This window comes from Pleurodeles waltl, chromosome 1_2 (assembly GCF_031143425.1).
Source record: "Pleurodeles waltl isolate 20211129_DDA chromosome 1_2, aPleWal1.hap1.20221129, whole genome shotgun sequence".
In the NCBI taxonomy this organism is placed as follows: Eukaryota; Metazoa; Chordata; class Amphibia; order Caudata; family Salamandridae; genus Pleurodeles; species Pleurodeles waltl.
This window is the reverse complement of record NC_090437.1, coordinates 343,101,307-343,117,128: the sequence shown is the minus strand read 5'-3', so window position 1 is coordinate 343,117,128 and position 15,822 is coordinate 343,101,307. Positions and strand designations below refer to the sequence as shown.

Genomic DNA, 15,822 nt, shown 5'->3' with positions numbered 1-15,822 from the left:
CTATATGTCATAAACTTGTTGTCATAAGTATTGTCTGACATAAATATTGTGTCCTAAATAGAGGGCTGTACCACTGCGTCCAGATGTCCAGTCCTGGACATCTGCCAGGCAGCAACGTGGGCGACCATGCACCCGTTCACTAAGCAATACTGCCTGGACAGTCAGGTCTGCATGGATGGCTACTTTGGCCATTCGTTCCCACAGGACTTCTTAGTATGATCTTTGTTCACAAACCCATCTCGGAGGATGTCATTGCTTGGGTATCTATTCTAAGATAAGGAATCTGCAACTAGAAGTCTCTATCAGATGAACAAGTTACTTATCTTCAGTGATGAATTATCTGGTAGAGACATATTCTACTTGCAGATTCCTTACCGACCTACCCATCCTCCCCACGCTGTAAACTGATTTCTATGGACAGGGACTCACTTTTAGGGCCTTAGTTCTGGCGCACTAGCCTCAGTGTTCTTTATGGCTCTGCCCTTCTGGCGTGGAAAGTGGTGAAAAGAAACTGACGTCAGTGCACCAGGGTGGCGCCTATATACGATATCATCATGGCGACCACGACACCAACAACTTACGCGGAGTCGACCAACGCTACCTGATGGCGCGCAAGTGTACCGCTCAAAGAAAAATCTCTGGATCCAGTTTTACACGTGGGGAAAATACTAAATTAAAAAATCCGCAACTAGAATACGTCTCTACAAGATAATTTGTTTCTGCAAGTAAGTAACTTGTTCATCAGTATTTATTGCTTTGACTTTCCCAGCCTCCCAAAAATCAGCTTGCAACCCACCCATTGTTTGGGGAACACTTTTTTAGATGATTCTTGAGCACGTCCTGGGGCAAAGCACACAAAGTCTAATTTGCATGACTGTTTTGCATTACTAAAATTCATTGTATGTTTTGGTTGTTAACTTGGTTGCAACCGTGTTCCCATCACTGCTTAAATTGTGATAAGGTATTAATACAAACGTTCTTTTAATTACTTTGACAGCAAAAATACATGTTTTTAGATGTGGCTTACCTTCTTCATTTTATATGCATGGACCTCATAATATATGTATGTGGTAGATGGCATTTATTAAGTATGAAAATGACTAAGCAAAAACACCACAATAAATTCAGCTTATGAAAACAGGTATCTTCAAGATGATTTGAATAATGGCATGTCGATTGAATTCCTTGGGCTTTATTTCAAATTGTACCATGCCGAAAACAAAATAACTGTCAACGAAAATGTTGTTTTTGTTCAATCCCTACATTTTTTCCGTCTTGCAGGGTACTGCATTCCAATAATGACTCCATGATAACTTATATTAATGAAACATTTGTATTTGTATGGTTCACAATAAATTGTCACCTGTAACTCAAAAGATGTCAGCAAAATGTGCCAGGTTTCAGAAACAGGACGGCTCCTTCATTTAAAACTGTTTGTATGCACACTAAATATTATGTATTTGCCGTTGTGTCTGTTCTTTATAGCTGTGACAATGACCACTGCTTTTAACGTTAAAAAATTATTTTATTTTGCAGTCTCAAGAGAACGCCGAGCTAAGAAGAGTCCATGAAAAGCGGAAAGAAAGGCTGTACCTGATACAGACTAACTATAGAGTGTTAAAGCAGCAACTCAAAGAACTTGAAGAAGGCAGTACCAAGTAAGTTGAGCATGCTGCAGAGTCATCATCTGAACGTTTCCATCCCCTAAATGTAGGACTTGATTTAGGGTTTGGTGGAGATGAGAAATTCCTCTCATTTCTGCAGGTAGTGTTCAGTCTGGAGCAGAATCCCTTGTGGAATTCTTCCTGTTGCAGCAATATTATGGTGAAACAAAGCTCAATGGTGAAATTTCCCCTGGATTCAGTACTTGCTCCAGAAATTAAATTCATATTACTACTCACCTCTAAATCCGACCTATGTTCATCTTACAGAACACATGCCATCTTAATCATAAATCTTTGCATGCATAGATCCTAAAGGTGGGAAAGCAACATTTTAGTAGTGACATACGTAAGAAAATAAAATTGTTGATTTCAGGAGTAGTTTGAATTCATGACTACTAAATTTATTAAATTGCTTTGTGAGAGTATGAGATTAAAGGCTGAAATTCTTTAAGAGCAGTTCTGCTTATTATTTTCATTTGTTTTGTGTGCAAGGTCGTTTATTCAAGTAGAGAATGCACTATGTCTCACATTGTGGTTACTTCAATCTGTGGTTTAATGCCATCTATTTTGAATACAGTAGGCAGACAAAATTATAGTTATGAAATTGCTAATATTTTAGAGGTATTTATCAAAGGTGTTCATAGGTTTTCTAGGAATGGTTTAGCAATTCCTTTGTGAATTCCAAGTTTCTCCGAGTCAAATGTGTTTTCGCATGTGTAAAAGTTACAGGTGTCCACTTATATATTGCATAGATACTTTGCAAGGTGTGTTTGAGTTTCAAAACATTTGTTTCCTTTATAGGACGAATGCACTCCCCACCCAGAAACCGCTTTCACTACACCACAACAAATTCATAGTCATTCCCATCCTTGATATAAATTCAGTGCAAGTCTTGAAAGGGGTAAAATTCTGATAAATATTTCTAACCACAGATTCCTCACATTTAGAATATCCCAGATGCCAGACTGGATCCGGAAGCTTTCAAACCAGTGTTCCAATTGCCGGTAGGTGACTCTGTGTGGTCCACAGTGACTACATTCCATCCTGAAAGTGATAGACTGGAGTCGCATATAAGCGCCAACCCTGAGCACCGATATCAGTTCCTTTCCTTCCAGGCCTTCAAGATCAGATCTGGAGCTCCACTCCCCTTTTTTCACCAGTTTGACAATTTCTTTCTCCAAAACATTGTGTACAAGGAAACAATGTCCCCAATTAAAACTGCAGAGTTCAAACCATGCTGCAACTGCAGGAAACAGATGTCATAGACAGACCTGCGTGAGGTGTGCCTTTTGTGTTTGGGCTTCGGGCATGACTGCAAGTTTGTGATGATTGCACCTTCATGAACTCAAAGGCGATCCCGGACTGGGAAGTGAAGCTGTATGTTTCTGAGCGTTGGAAAAAAAATTGTTCAAATACTGCATCTGCTTAAAGTCAAGGGCGTGGACTGGATAGCGCTCTAAGGACATCCCACAGCATGTCCTCTTTGTGTTTGAGGTCATCTGGAAAAGTGAAGTCAAAATCAAAAAAGAAACACAAGAAAGCCAAGCAGGACTGGTCCCTATCCCCCCCCCCTCTCTCCATCTTCAGAGAAGTCTTGCTGGTGTAAAGGTGCCATGTGATCTTGCTCCTAATCTCTGATTGAGCAGCCAATTCTACATTCGATCATGATGCATCCAGAGTTCCCATGGAGGCCAGCGAACGCCACCTGCTGATGGAGGCCTTTAGGGAGGCCATGTTGTATATGTTTGGTACTCTTAAGGTTCCCGCTGGCAATTCTTCAGGCCCCAAAGTTCTGCAGGGGCCTCCAGTCGAGTTACCACTGGCCGATCCATCCTCTATTCAGTCAGTCTCTCTTGAGCCCACCCTGGGTTCAACACTGATCGCTGTGGTAAATTCCAATAAGCCTCCAAAACTTGCGCTGGTCCCTTGAACCTGCTGTTCATTTCTGACTCTGATCAGAGTTTGCGCCAGTAGGTGGTGACAGGAATGATCTTCCCCTTCAATTTGATTGTTAGTTTGTATATGGACCTAAATAATGCCAGTGAGCTTAATACTTCCAATGATAACCCTGCTCCCACCAGCCACCAACAAAAGAAAGTGCTTCTTTTGCAGTAGTAATAGACATGCTGCTGACGTTCTGAATCAACAACTTTCTTCTGGGGGTGTAAAAACAAATGCACTTACGTTTTACAGCCTGGGAAGGCTTCTTCTGAGCTCTTACTGCGTTTCAACAAAGCCCTAACTGATACATTGGTGAGTACCTAGTGTAAGCCTTGCTCTTGCCTGCCAGTTAACAGGCAGGAAGCTAGATGCCACAGCCCGTGCCAGGCAACTTATTTTTTTTTGTTTTATTTTTTGTTTACCCTACACCCTACTTCATAGAGTCTGGTGGTCCAGCAAGATAAATCACAATTCATTTATTAGAAACCACCTAATTGATAGGTCTTTTGATGTGCCTTGCCTTTTTTGCAAACAATCTAATTCCTGCCCTAGGACGCTTCAAAGAAACCTGAGCCATTGTGCGCTCCTGGGGCCTAGCATCATCTTCCAAATCATTCCCTCATCGGTTTCGGCCCTTCCAAGCAACTACTGAGGTTTGTAATACAGGCAACGCCAGACATCTACCCACCACTCCCACTTCCCCATAATTTAGGCAAATGGATAGTTACCTTGTACTTGCCGGATGCATACTTTCATGTGCTGTCCTGCTGCCCCACAGATGTTCATGTGGTTCAATGTCGGCCAGAACCATATTCAGTTTCCGTGTTCCCCTTTGGCCTTTCAAGCTCCCCTCGGATGTTCATGAAAGTGATGGTGGAGGTTGCCACCCACCCTTGAATACCAGTTTTTCCCTAACCTCACAACTGCCTTTTTAAGACTGGCGTGCCACAGCCAGTGGCACGCCCAGACACCAGCGAATCCCCTGACATTTTTGAGATTTTCAAACAATGAGCTGAAGTTGCCCCTTTCTCCTTCACAGAGGCTTCCTTCTATAGGAGCTGTTCTGGACATGGTACAGTTCAGGGTTTTTCATCTGTCACGAGTCCAGGACATTCAACCCATGAGCCCGTTGTTTCAGCCTCAGTCCTGAATGTCTGTGAGAGCGCCTCTGAAGCTTCATAGCCTGTTGGGCGTATGCATCCTGCTTATTCCCTTCTCCAGGTGGCATATGCAGACTCTTTAGTGGGATCTAAAGGCTTAGGGGGCACAGCACAATGGAAATAAGTCTGATGTCAACCAGGGGCCAGATGTATGAAACCATTTTGCATTCGCAAACAGTGCGAATGCCCGTTTGCGAATGCAAAATGCCATTTCAGAATGTATGAAATACATTCTGAACGCAATTTTAAGGGATCGCTAAAATGGCGATTCCTTAAAATTGTGACCCTGTTTAGAGAGTCACAAATTGCGACTTCATAAATTAGAAATTGCAAATAAGGATTCCTTATTTGCGATTCCTTAGCACATGTATGAAGCAATTCCTAAATGTGATTTTGGCATTTAGAAATCGCTAATTACCACCAAGTTGAACTTGGTGGTAACCATGTGCAAAATTAAAAAATGCATTTAAAATGCATTTTTTAATTGTACATGTAAAGCACACATGCCCTTTTGGCATGTATACACCTTACATGTCCCCCCCAAAAAATGTTGGTGTGCAGCAGAGGGGGCCTTAGCCTCCCAGCACCCTGGGGTTTTGCATTTCCAAAATTGCGATTTCTGATTCAGAAATCGCAATTTTGGGAATGCAAAAAATTTGCAGATATGGGCCAACAGGCCCATAGCTGCGAATGGGGCCAGTATCGCAATTTGCGATTCGGTAATAGCATTTGCGATTTTTAAGAAATCGATATTACCGATTCGCAAATGTGATACAAGGCACTTTGTGAGTCGGAAATAGCGATTTCTTAAAAATCGCTATTTCCGAATCGCAAAGGGCCTTGACAATACATCTGGCCCCAGGTTTCCTTTGGAGACTCCACAATATATGCAGGGTGGCTGCTCGACTGCAACCTAAGCAGTGGAAGACCCCCCTTTCCACCCAGAGAAGATAGTGGTGACTGATGCATCGCTGCTGGGCTGGGAAGGCCGTCTGGGAGAGGACTCGTCTCTGGTGGAAACCCAGCTCCACAAAAATCTATTGGAGCTGCAGGCCATCCTCTTGGTGTTAAAGGATTTCCTGCCATCAATCATTCAATCAATCATAGCATTTGTAAAGCGCAGCACTATTGCCCCTAAGGGTATCTGGGTGCTAAGAGTGCTGTGTCTCAGTCGAAAAGCCATGTATTGTGTCTCCTTCTGAAGTCTGCCAGGGAGGGAGCTGTTTGGAAGTGGAGGGGCAGGCTGTTCCAGGACTTGGCTGCTGTGTAGGAGAAGAAGCTGACTCGTTACGTCTGCAATGGGTACGGGGTGTGTGTGCAAGGTTTAGTGAGGCGGAGCATAGTCGTCTTGCTGGGACATAGAAGCTCAGTCGATGGTTGATGTAGGATGGCCCTAGGTTTTGGAGAGCCTTGTATACCAGTGTGAAGATTTTGAATTAGCATCTCTTCTGGACGGGGAGCCAATGGAGGTTCCTGAGGTGTGGGGTGATGCTTGAACGCTTGGGGAGGCTGAGGTTGAGTCTGGCTGTAGTGTTCTTTAGAGTCTGGAGTCTTCTAAGTAGCTGGGAGGACACTGGCGTACAGAGTGTTGCCATCGTCTAGGCGCTAGTGACCAGGACGTGCGTGACTGTCTTTCTGGTGTCTGGAGGGATCCATTTGAAAGTTACATGGAGCTTTCGGAGGATGTAGAACCAGGAGGAGGCGACTGAGATTACTTGTTGATTTTAATAGTTGGCAGTCGAGGATGCAGCCGTGGTTTTGTGCGCGGTCTGATGGAGAGGGCGTTGGTCCCAGTTATGCTGTCCACCAGATGTGGTCCAATATGGAGGTGTTCTTCCAGAAGATGAGGACCTCTGTTTTGTTGGTGTTAAGTTTGAGGCAGCTGGTTTTCATCCATGTTGCTACGTTGATCATGGCGTTACGGATGTTGGCTTTGATGTGGGGGTTTTCAGTGAGTGAGAGCAGTAGTTAAGTGTCGTCAGCGTAGAAGACTATTGAGTCTGTAGGATCGGACGATGTCTTCAAAGGGGGTGCATGTAGAGGTTGAACAGGGCTGGGCTGAGGGGGGATCCTTTGGGTACGCTGCAGGTGATGTTCTTGGGTGTAGAAGTGAAGGGAGGAAGGTGGATGCTCTCCGTGCAGCCTGAGAGGAAAGAGGCAACCCACTTAAAAGCGTTTTGTTGAATGCCTATGTTGTGAAGTCTGTGGAGGAGAGAGTGGTGGGAGACTGTATTGAACGCTGCGGAGAGATCCAGAAGGATCAGAGCCGACGGCTTTCCTCAGTTGAGGAGGGTCCTGATGTCATCTGTGGCAGCGATCACTGCAGTCTCCATGCTGTGGTTGGTCTGGAATCCTGATTGTGAGGTGTCGAGAAGGTGGTTTCGTTCGAGGTAGTTCGTGAGCTTGTTGGTTGATGGCTTTCTCAAGCCTTTGGGCTGGGAAGGGGAGCAGGGAGATCTGTCTGTAGTTTTGGAAGTCTCTGGGGTCGGTGGAGGGTTTCTTTAGGAGGGATCTGATCTCCGCATGCTTCCATTTGTCCGGGAAGGTTGCCTTGGTGATGAAGGTGTTTAGGATGCAGGTTCGTTCCTTGCTAATAGTGTTGGCTCCGAGGTTGAAAAGCCGGTGGGGGCAAGGGTTGATGGGTGCTTCAGAGTGGTTGGATGACATGATGGCTACGGTGGTCTGTGTGGTAATCGGGGAGCAGGAGGCCATCCATCAAGGGAACTTTGCTGTAGGTTCGCACGGACAGCAGCACCACCATAATGCATTGCAAGAAGCATGATGAAGTGGGATCCTGTGCCAAGAGGTGCTGCACCTCTGGAGCTGGCTGAAGTGTTAGGGTTGTCTCTCTGATTGTGAAACCTGATGGGATCCTTAATTACCAGGGCCAACGAATTAAGTCGCCGATGCCTGGAGGATCATGAATGCCAGTTGCATTCAGACTTGGTGCAAGGCATCCTCCGACAGTAGGGGAGGCTTCCTTGGGTCTTTTTGCCATTGTTGAGAATGCGTAGTGTCAAAACGTCTACTGTTGGAGTTTCCAAGAATGATTTGTCCAAGAGACTCATTCAGGTCCGATTGGAGCATGGGACAGCTATACGCTTTTCTTCCTCTACCTCTCTTGCCCTAAGTTCTAAAGATGATCAGGAACAACCAAGCCAAAGCCATCCTAAGGGCTCTGGATTCAGCCATGAGAATGTGGTACCCATAACTTCTGGACATGATCAACTACCCTTTGATCAGGCTACTGCTTCAGCAGAATCTTTTGTTGCAGCAGCAGAGCAGTGTTCTGCACCCGAACCTTTGCAATCTACACCTCCAAGCGTGAAGATTAAGTGGCTTTTATTGCATTGTCTACTGCTAAACAGTGTGGTTGTCATCCTCACTACCAGCCATTCTTCTAAAATGTTCATTTATGTTGTACACTGGAACAAATAGGGGCCTGGTGTGGAGCACGCAACACAGACTGATTACAAGCCAAAATCTGTTTTTTTATTTTTTTGTCTTAATACCAACAAGCACTTGCAGTGGGCGGCATAAAGAATTATTTGTAACACCTGTCATCCTTTGTCCATTTACTGGACCAACCATCTATGTTTAAATCACCTGATATAATGCATTTTATTAAACGTTTGGCAAACAAGTTTCCTCCCAAACTCTTTCTGATGCCACAAAGTGGGACCTTAATTTGATCCCAACTTTTCTCGTGTGCATGCCCTCTGCACCGATTCACAGTTGCATCTCTTGACTCTGAAGACTCTCTTCCTCATTGCGATCCCTTCACCTGGTTGCATGAGTGAGCTCCAGGCTCTTTTGGTTCATCTGCTCTATGCCACCTTTTTTCTGGACAAACTGGTGCTGAGAAACAGGACTACCTTCTTGTTGATAGTTGCAACTCCTTTTCACAATGGGATAGCCACCATCCTCCCAATGCTCTAAGCCCCTCCTTACCCCTTAAAAGAGGAGAGACTCCATTGATTGGACCCCAGAAGAGCTTTATGCTTTTACATCAGTCACAACAATTTCCATCGGGTGAACCATCAGCTTTTTGTGGGATTGAATGTGGCAAAGAAACGTAAGAGACAGCACAGAAAAATACTTTATCAAGGTAGTTGGTGCTTTTCATTAGGATTTGCTGTACATTGACTAAAAAGCACACTCTGGAAGGAATGAAGGCTCAGTCCACCAGGGCCAAGACTGCCACCAGTGTGTTAGCAAATTGAGTGTTTGTCCTTGACATCTTTCAGGCTGCCACATGGGCATTAGTGCACACGTATATGGAGCACTACTACCTAGACAGCTGGGTTGGAAGAGAAAGACATTTTGCGTGGTCAAGCCTGTTAGACTTTTTGGTTTGAGCCCACTCCACAGAGCTTCCACCTTGGTACAGTACTGCTTTGGTATCTGTTCTAAAGGTGAGAACAAGCTACTTACCTTAGATAACGCTGTTTCTGGTGCATATTCTATCTAATTGCAGATTCCTCACTGCCTTACCGCCTCCTCATTCTGTGCAGTGGTCTGTTTTTACCATCTAAGAACGTCACAGTTTAGAGACCTGCCCACTGGTTACTGCCAGTTGTTTTGTGTTCTTCATCTGAGGGAGCAGAAAGAGTTAAGAAATCAGGGGTGGTGCTAATATGCAGCTCTGTTGCGTCCCTTCCTGTGGTGGAACGAAGGCAACCTGGAACTGTACAGCACCACCTAGTGTAAAATTGAGCACTGCTGTGGAAACATCTGTAGCCACCCCGATGTCCAGAGACATCCTAAAGGTGAGGAATTTGCAGTTAGAGTATCAGTTACTGAATGTAATTAACTTGTTTATCGAAATGTATCCACTGTGGAAGTGCACCTTTTAAAGGTTTGTGAATACACACAAACAAGATAGTTTGTTGTTCTTCTTCTTTTTCCAGTGCATTCTTGCCCTGGGATGTCCACTCCCTGTCCATGTGAATAGGTTTTCTCACTTGTAAAATTAAATATATTGATGCAAACGTATGTAGATTAAAATTGTATTAATACAGAATGTAAAAATGCCATTTGCCTGCGCTCAGTGAGTGATGATCCGCTCTTGCCTAAGTTCAGAGAAAGTCTTGATTTTCTCCAGTTTACCAGTTATTGTTTAACTTCAAATAATAAGTTTTGAGTACGGGTCCACAATAAATTTTTGTTTGTAAGGCAAAGTATCAGTTACAAATCATAAAGTATGACATTCAACAGAAATGCAGAGGGAGCATAAAATATAGATTCAGTGTGCCTGAGCAAAATATAAATTAAATGTCTGAGAGGTAAAAGAAATGAATAGAGAGCAGAAAAGAGAGAGGGGAGAAAGAAAGTTAGAGGAGGACAGGGGTAGGGGAAAGGCTAGAAAGTGGTGGTTCAATAGGGCAGGCTTATTTTCAGAGTTACCTCTAATTATCTGTTGTCTTTACAGTGCCAGATGGAGGGCTTCCACATACTTGTCCAGTTTATCCCAAGGGTTCGATTTCGCTTCACAGTTGGATAGGAATGAGTTAAATGTGTTGTCTGCCTGATAAATTGTTTATGCCCCACCATGTATGAATGGATATTTGTGTAAAATCTTTTCCATTCTGCAAGAATAGATTCAGTTCCAATGGTTAGTTACATGCCTAGAAGGTCAATATTTTTCTTTCCCAAGAGTTTGGATGATCTGTGGTGGGCAAGATCCCTATAGTAATGGGTGATAGGTCAGGAGTCAATGTTATATTAAGTATTTTGAGGATGAAGGTGCAGAATTCTTTTATTAAGTGACATTCTAGGAGCATGTGTTTAAGGTTGCCTTGATTTTCTTTGCAGCTGCAGCATCGGTCTGAGCTGGGTAGCCCTAATTTATGTAATCTGAGGTCCATGTGTGCTGCTCAGTATCTACACTGATAAAGAAGGGGCAATTTTAAAACTTGTTAATCTTGACCATACAGCATCTTAGTTTACTGGGTTGGAGTAAATATCCTCTGTGTCTTTGAGTAAGGATTTCCATTTGTTTTGATAATATGTATGGCTGTTAAAGTGTTTTGTAGGGATTAGGGCATTCATTTGTGATAGTGGCCATCTTTATGTATAATTTTTGAAGGATAAGATTAGGATTTCAAGTGGCCTGTTTTATGATATGGCACTTGTAATCTTTAGTAATCCATAAAAAGTCTAGGCTTTGAGGGCTGAATGTGTGTTTAATTGTTGGGAATGGAATTGGGTATTTTTATAAGCCTATGTCTTTAACTAGGTTAGTTAACTTGTTTGCCCAGTCTCAATAGAAGAATGTGTTTCTTTCTGTTTAATTTTTTTTATTCCTTAATGGGGCTAGTGTAGAACATTTAATATTTACCAGTTTGCTGTCAACATGACTGATGGTCTGCACAGTATCTCTGTGTAGTGACACTGACTGTTCTGTAGTAAATCATTTCATTATCATGAGAAAGGTTAGGGAAAAGGGTGAACTAATTCTTGTTCTATTTCAAGCCATGCTGGAGGATTTTTTAATGGTTTAAGGAGCCATTGTTTACTTTATTTTGCAAGATATGCAGTTTGCAATTTGCAGAAGCATGCAAGGTTTAGGCCACCTATTTGTTTGGATAATCTTATGTTTTTTTTAAACGGTTCTGGATTTTTTTAGATGACCATAAGGATTTTTAAACAAGCGCATTGATCTGGTTAAAGGATATATCTGGTCAGGACAAAAGGGGGACATGCTTGTGAGGAACTTAATGAATCCAGATATCCTAATATTAACAGTCTCTAAACAACTCTTTCATGTTATGTATTTTGTGGCCCAGCTTTGGTTAGAAGGTCCTTGATATTATTTATTAGTTTGTCTTCATTATGTTTAATAGGCTTTTAGGTTGTGTTCAAAGCGAATCCCCAAATATTTGATTCTATTATGTTCCAATTCATGCCCATTGTTGTTAATTTTTTAGCAGTGGCAAGTAGTATTCAGGGGAAATAATTTGTTTCTGTGTGCAGTGTACATCCATGTTACTTTGGCAATGTTTTCTATTGTGTTAAAGAAAACATTTTTGAAGAAGATATGCACATCTACATAGGCTTCCACTTTCTGCATGCCTGATTTGAATGGAATTCCGGCTATATCTTTGTTTTCTCTAATTGTGATGAGAAGGGGTTCCATTGTAAGGAGGTAAGAGTGGCAGCCTTGTCTTGTGCCATGTTTCAGGATAAAGCTATTTGAGGCCTAACCATTTACATTAATTCTTGCAGAAAGGTTGGCATATGGTGCAAGAGCCATCTTAGTGTTAACAGAAGCTGTCTAAAGTTGCCATTGAAAAGTCCAAGATATCCAGGCAAAGGGATCTTTCACATCTATGGCTGCGGCAAATGAGGGGTTTGGGAGGAGATTTACTTTTTCACTGACATGACTAAATAACTTGATAGTGTTGAATGTTAATCTGCCTTTGATTAAACCAGTTTAAAAGGGTCTTTGATTGTTTTAAAGAAGGGTTTGAGCCTGTTGGCCAGAACTTTTGCATATATATGTATATAATCTATTGCAGTTTGTATCTATTAAGGAAATAGGGCTGTCATTATTTTGGATCTCATGGGCCTTCTTTTGAGAAAACAATGATTGTTGCATTAAAGGTGGTGCCGAAGCTACTATTGAGGTAGTGGTCAAAGAGGGTTTTTAGAGGTTGTAAAATGGAGTCATACCAGTTACGATAGAAGGAGGCTGGAAAGCCACTCCAAGTTTTCAGCTAAGCATAACAAACATAAGTCCAAGCAGGGCTCCAATCTCTTGCCCCAGTTGCATCCACCTGATCAGGTGTGTGGTGGCACCACCATGCTTGACCTCGCTCCCAAAGCTGGGCAACTTCAGAGCCAATGCCGCAGGTAGTTCAAGAACAGTCTGGGTTTCTAAGGTCATCAGCCTTCCTCACAATTAAGGGAAAATATTGCTTTTTTGATTTTGTGTAGTATGATTGAACTCTTAAGAGTTTTTCTTGCTTGGTAATTTAGAGTGGGAATAGGTCTTCTATTGAGATAGTAACATTCTTCATAGGTAGTGAAGCCGCTTTTAGAATATAGTTTTTGGCGGAAGGCCTCTAACGTTGAGAAGCTGTGTTTCTAATTTACTTTATGATGGCTACAATTCTTGGCAGTGGTTTGCTATATTTTAGGTAAATGGCAAGATGCGTTCCTGATCTGTTACGGCTACAAAGGGTTAGTCCTTTATATTTTGTAATAATGTGCAATATATGGACATAGTTTATTATATTCATTTTTTAGTGTTTCCAATTGGTTCAACTTATGTTTGTCATGTTGGATATTTAGAGATTTTTCTACCATTTCTTAAGTCTTTTTCTATAATTTTAGGTTGGTTTCCCTATTCTTCTTTGCCCTGAGGACGATTGTGGAGCCTCTTATTGTGGCTTTAAGGGCATCCATTAGGATTTGATGTTATGGCATAAGGAAGAGTTATATTTTAGGTAGTCTTCTATGTTAGTTTTGACTGATTCAGAAAAAAATCTTGTTCTTGGTGAGTTGGTCGTTCATTCTCCATATTTTGGTTTTAACTGGTATGCACATGAAAATATAGGTGACTGTGATACATGTGTAATCAGAGAGTATTGGTTTTAAAGTGGCATCTGAGATGTTGGTCAGGTGGCATTTGTCTACCTGTATATAGTCTGTTTTAGAAATGTGCTGTTGATGTGAGTCCTCACTTGTTGAGTTAGTAAGTCTCCAAATGTCCTAAAGTTTGTGTATTGCATAGGTTTAGTGTTAGACTTCTGAGCTCTTGGTGTGGCTTCCCTTGTCTTTTTGGCTTCTGACCTCCTTTTTTGATCCTGTGCTGAACTTCATTTTTGCTGGCTTTAGGACTTTGGGCACTTTACCACTGCTGACCCGTGCTAAAGTGTAAGTGCTCGCTGTCTAAATTGTATTGGTGATTAGTTGATCAATGATTGGCACATTTGATTGTCCAGTAAGTTCCTAGTATAGTGCACCAGGACCTGTAAAGCAAATTCTACTAGTAGGCCTGCAGCACTCATTGTGCCACCCACATGAGCAGCTCTACAAACATGTCTCAGGCCTGCCATTGCAGTGTCTGTGTGTGCAGTTTTAAATTGCCAGTTCGACCTGACAAGTGCATCCACTTGCCAGGCCCAAACCTTCCCTTTTACTACTTGTATGTCACCCCTAAGGTCGATCAGTCAGTCAGTTCTTATAAAGTGCAACTACTCACCCGTGAGGGTTTAAGGCACTAGTGAAGGTTCTGGGCCTCATTTGAAGAGCCATGCCTTGAGGTTCTTCCAGAAGATGGTATGTGATAGGCTTTGTCTGAGATGTGTGAGTAGGTTCTTCCAGCTCTTGGCTGTGAGCTAGGTGAAAGATCTTCCACCGGTGGTGGTTTCCGGATATGTGGAATGATGGCTAGTGCCAGCTAGGCGGATCGGAGGAGTCTCATGGGGTTATGGAAAGAGATGCGATAATTCAAGTAGGCCGGTCCGATGTTATGAAGGGCCTTGTACGTGTGGGTGAATAGTTTGAAGCTGATTTGCTTCCAGTGGAGGAGTCTCAGGTGTTGGGAGATGTGTTCTGGCTGGGGAGGTTAAAGACGAGTCTGGCGGCTGTGTTTTCAATGAGTTGTAGTTTCCTGATATTCTTTGTTGTGTTGCTGTAGTTGAGCTTGCTTGTGATTAAGGCGTGTGTGACTATCTTGTGGCAGTTGTCTGAAATTCACTTGAAGATTTTGCAGAGTTGGCGGAGAGTGGGCTCAAGGCAGCCCCATGGGCAGGGTGCTGTGTATTTAAAAGACAGGACATGTAGTGGTGTCTTTTACATGTCCTGATAGTGAAATACGGCTAAATGTGGGTTTCACTGTTAGAAGAACTTTCTCTCCCTTTAGATAACATGGGAATTGCCTTGAAATATCTTAAGTGTAATTTCCCATTGGGAGCAGATATAGATGTGGAGTTTAGGGTCTCTGAACTCACAAATTAAAAATACATCTTTTGGTGAAGTTGTTTTTTTGATTGTAAGTTTGAAAATGCCACTTTTAGGAAGTGGGCATTTTCTTGCTTAATCCATTCTGTGCCTCTGCCTGGCTGTGGATTACACGTCTGGGTCAGGATTACATTTGGGCTGTTTGTGAATTCACTCTAGACGGTCACACAGAGGAAGCTGAGGTGTGCCTCGCATATCCCAATGGGTCTTCCTGAGCTAGAGTGGTGGGAGGAGCTTACACAAAGCAGTCTCCAACCCCCTGGAGTTTATCTGGAGCCAGGGCAGGAAAGGCAGGGTCTTATGTACTACGAAGACTTTCCTTTGAAGTTGGCCTACTTCACAGGCAGAAATGAGTATAAGTATTGTACCTCTGAGACCACAACTTTAGAACACTTCTGGACTGAGGACATTCTGCCAGGAAGAAAAGCTAGATGCCATAGGAGGGACCGCCACTCTGCCTGTTGCTTTGTTGCGCTGGCCTGCTGCTTCTGTCCTGGGAGTGAAAATACTGGATTTTGCTCTCTACATCCTGCTTTCCAAGGTTCTCCAAGGGCTTGAACTGAACTTGCCTCCTGTTAGAAGTATCTGATAGAGACTTCTAGTTGCAAATTCCTTACCTTAGAATTTCCCCCAGGCGTCAGACTGGATCTGGAAATTTTTCTTCGAGCAATACCCTTGCGCATCAGTAGGTGGTGTCGGTCGACTCTGCAGGCGTCATAGGCGTCGTGGTCGCCGTGATGACGTTGGGAGTAGTACATAGATGCCAACCTCGCACAGTGACGTCCGTTCTTTTCTTTCCGTGCCAGGCGCTTTTCCGGAGAGAGCTACCCTAGGCTATTTTTTGGCCCAATTCGACCGTTTTGTCTAACTTTTTTGGTGCGACACTTGGTGCGTCGAGGATGTCCCCGAAGACCGGGGTCAAGCCGTGCGAGAACTGTCATCGGATGATGTCGGGACGGATCCTCATCATGTTTTCCTGTGGTGCCTTGTGCGCGACCACGACCCGAAGTCGTGCTCTGAGTGTTGGGCAGTGCACCCGAAGGCTTTGAGGGAGCGGTCCCTAAACCTGATGGCGGCCCGGCACTCGA

At 43.2% G+C, this 15,822-nt stretch overlaps 1 protein-coding gene across 1 annotated transcript in view; it reads left to right on the top strand.

Moving 5' to 3' along the window:
• CNTLN (centlein) overlaps positions 1–15,822 on the top strand; it is a 1,263,565-nt gene that overhangs the window by 548,377 nt on the left and 699,366 nt on the right. Inside the window, exon 12 of the mRNA XM_069239496.1 lies at positions 1,537–1,658. Within this exon, the coding sequence (XP_069095597.1) occupies positions 1,537–1,658 (122 nt within the window). The remainder of the gene's footprint in view (positions 1–1,536; positions 1,659–15,822) is intronic.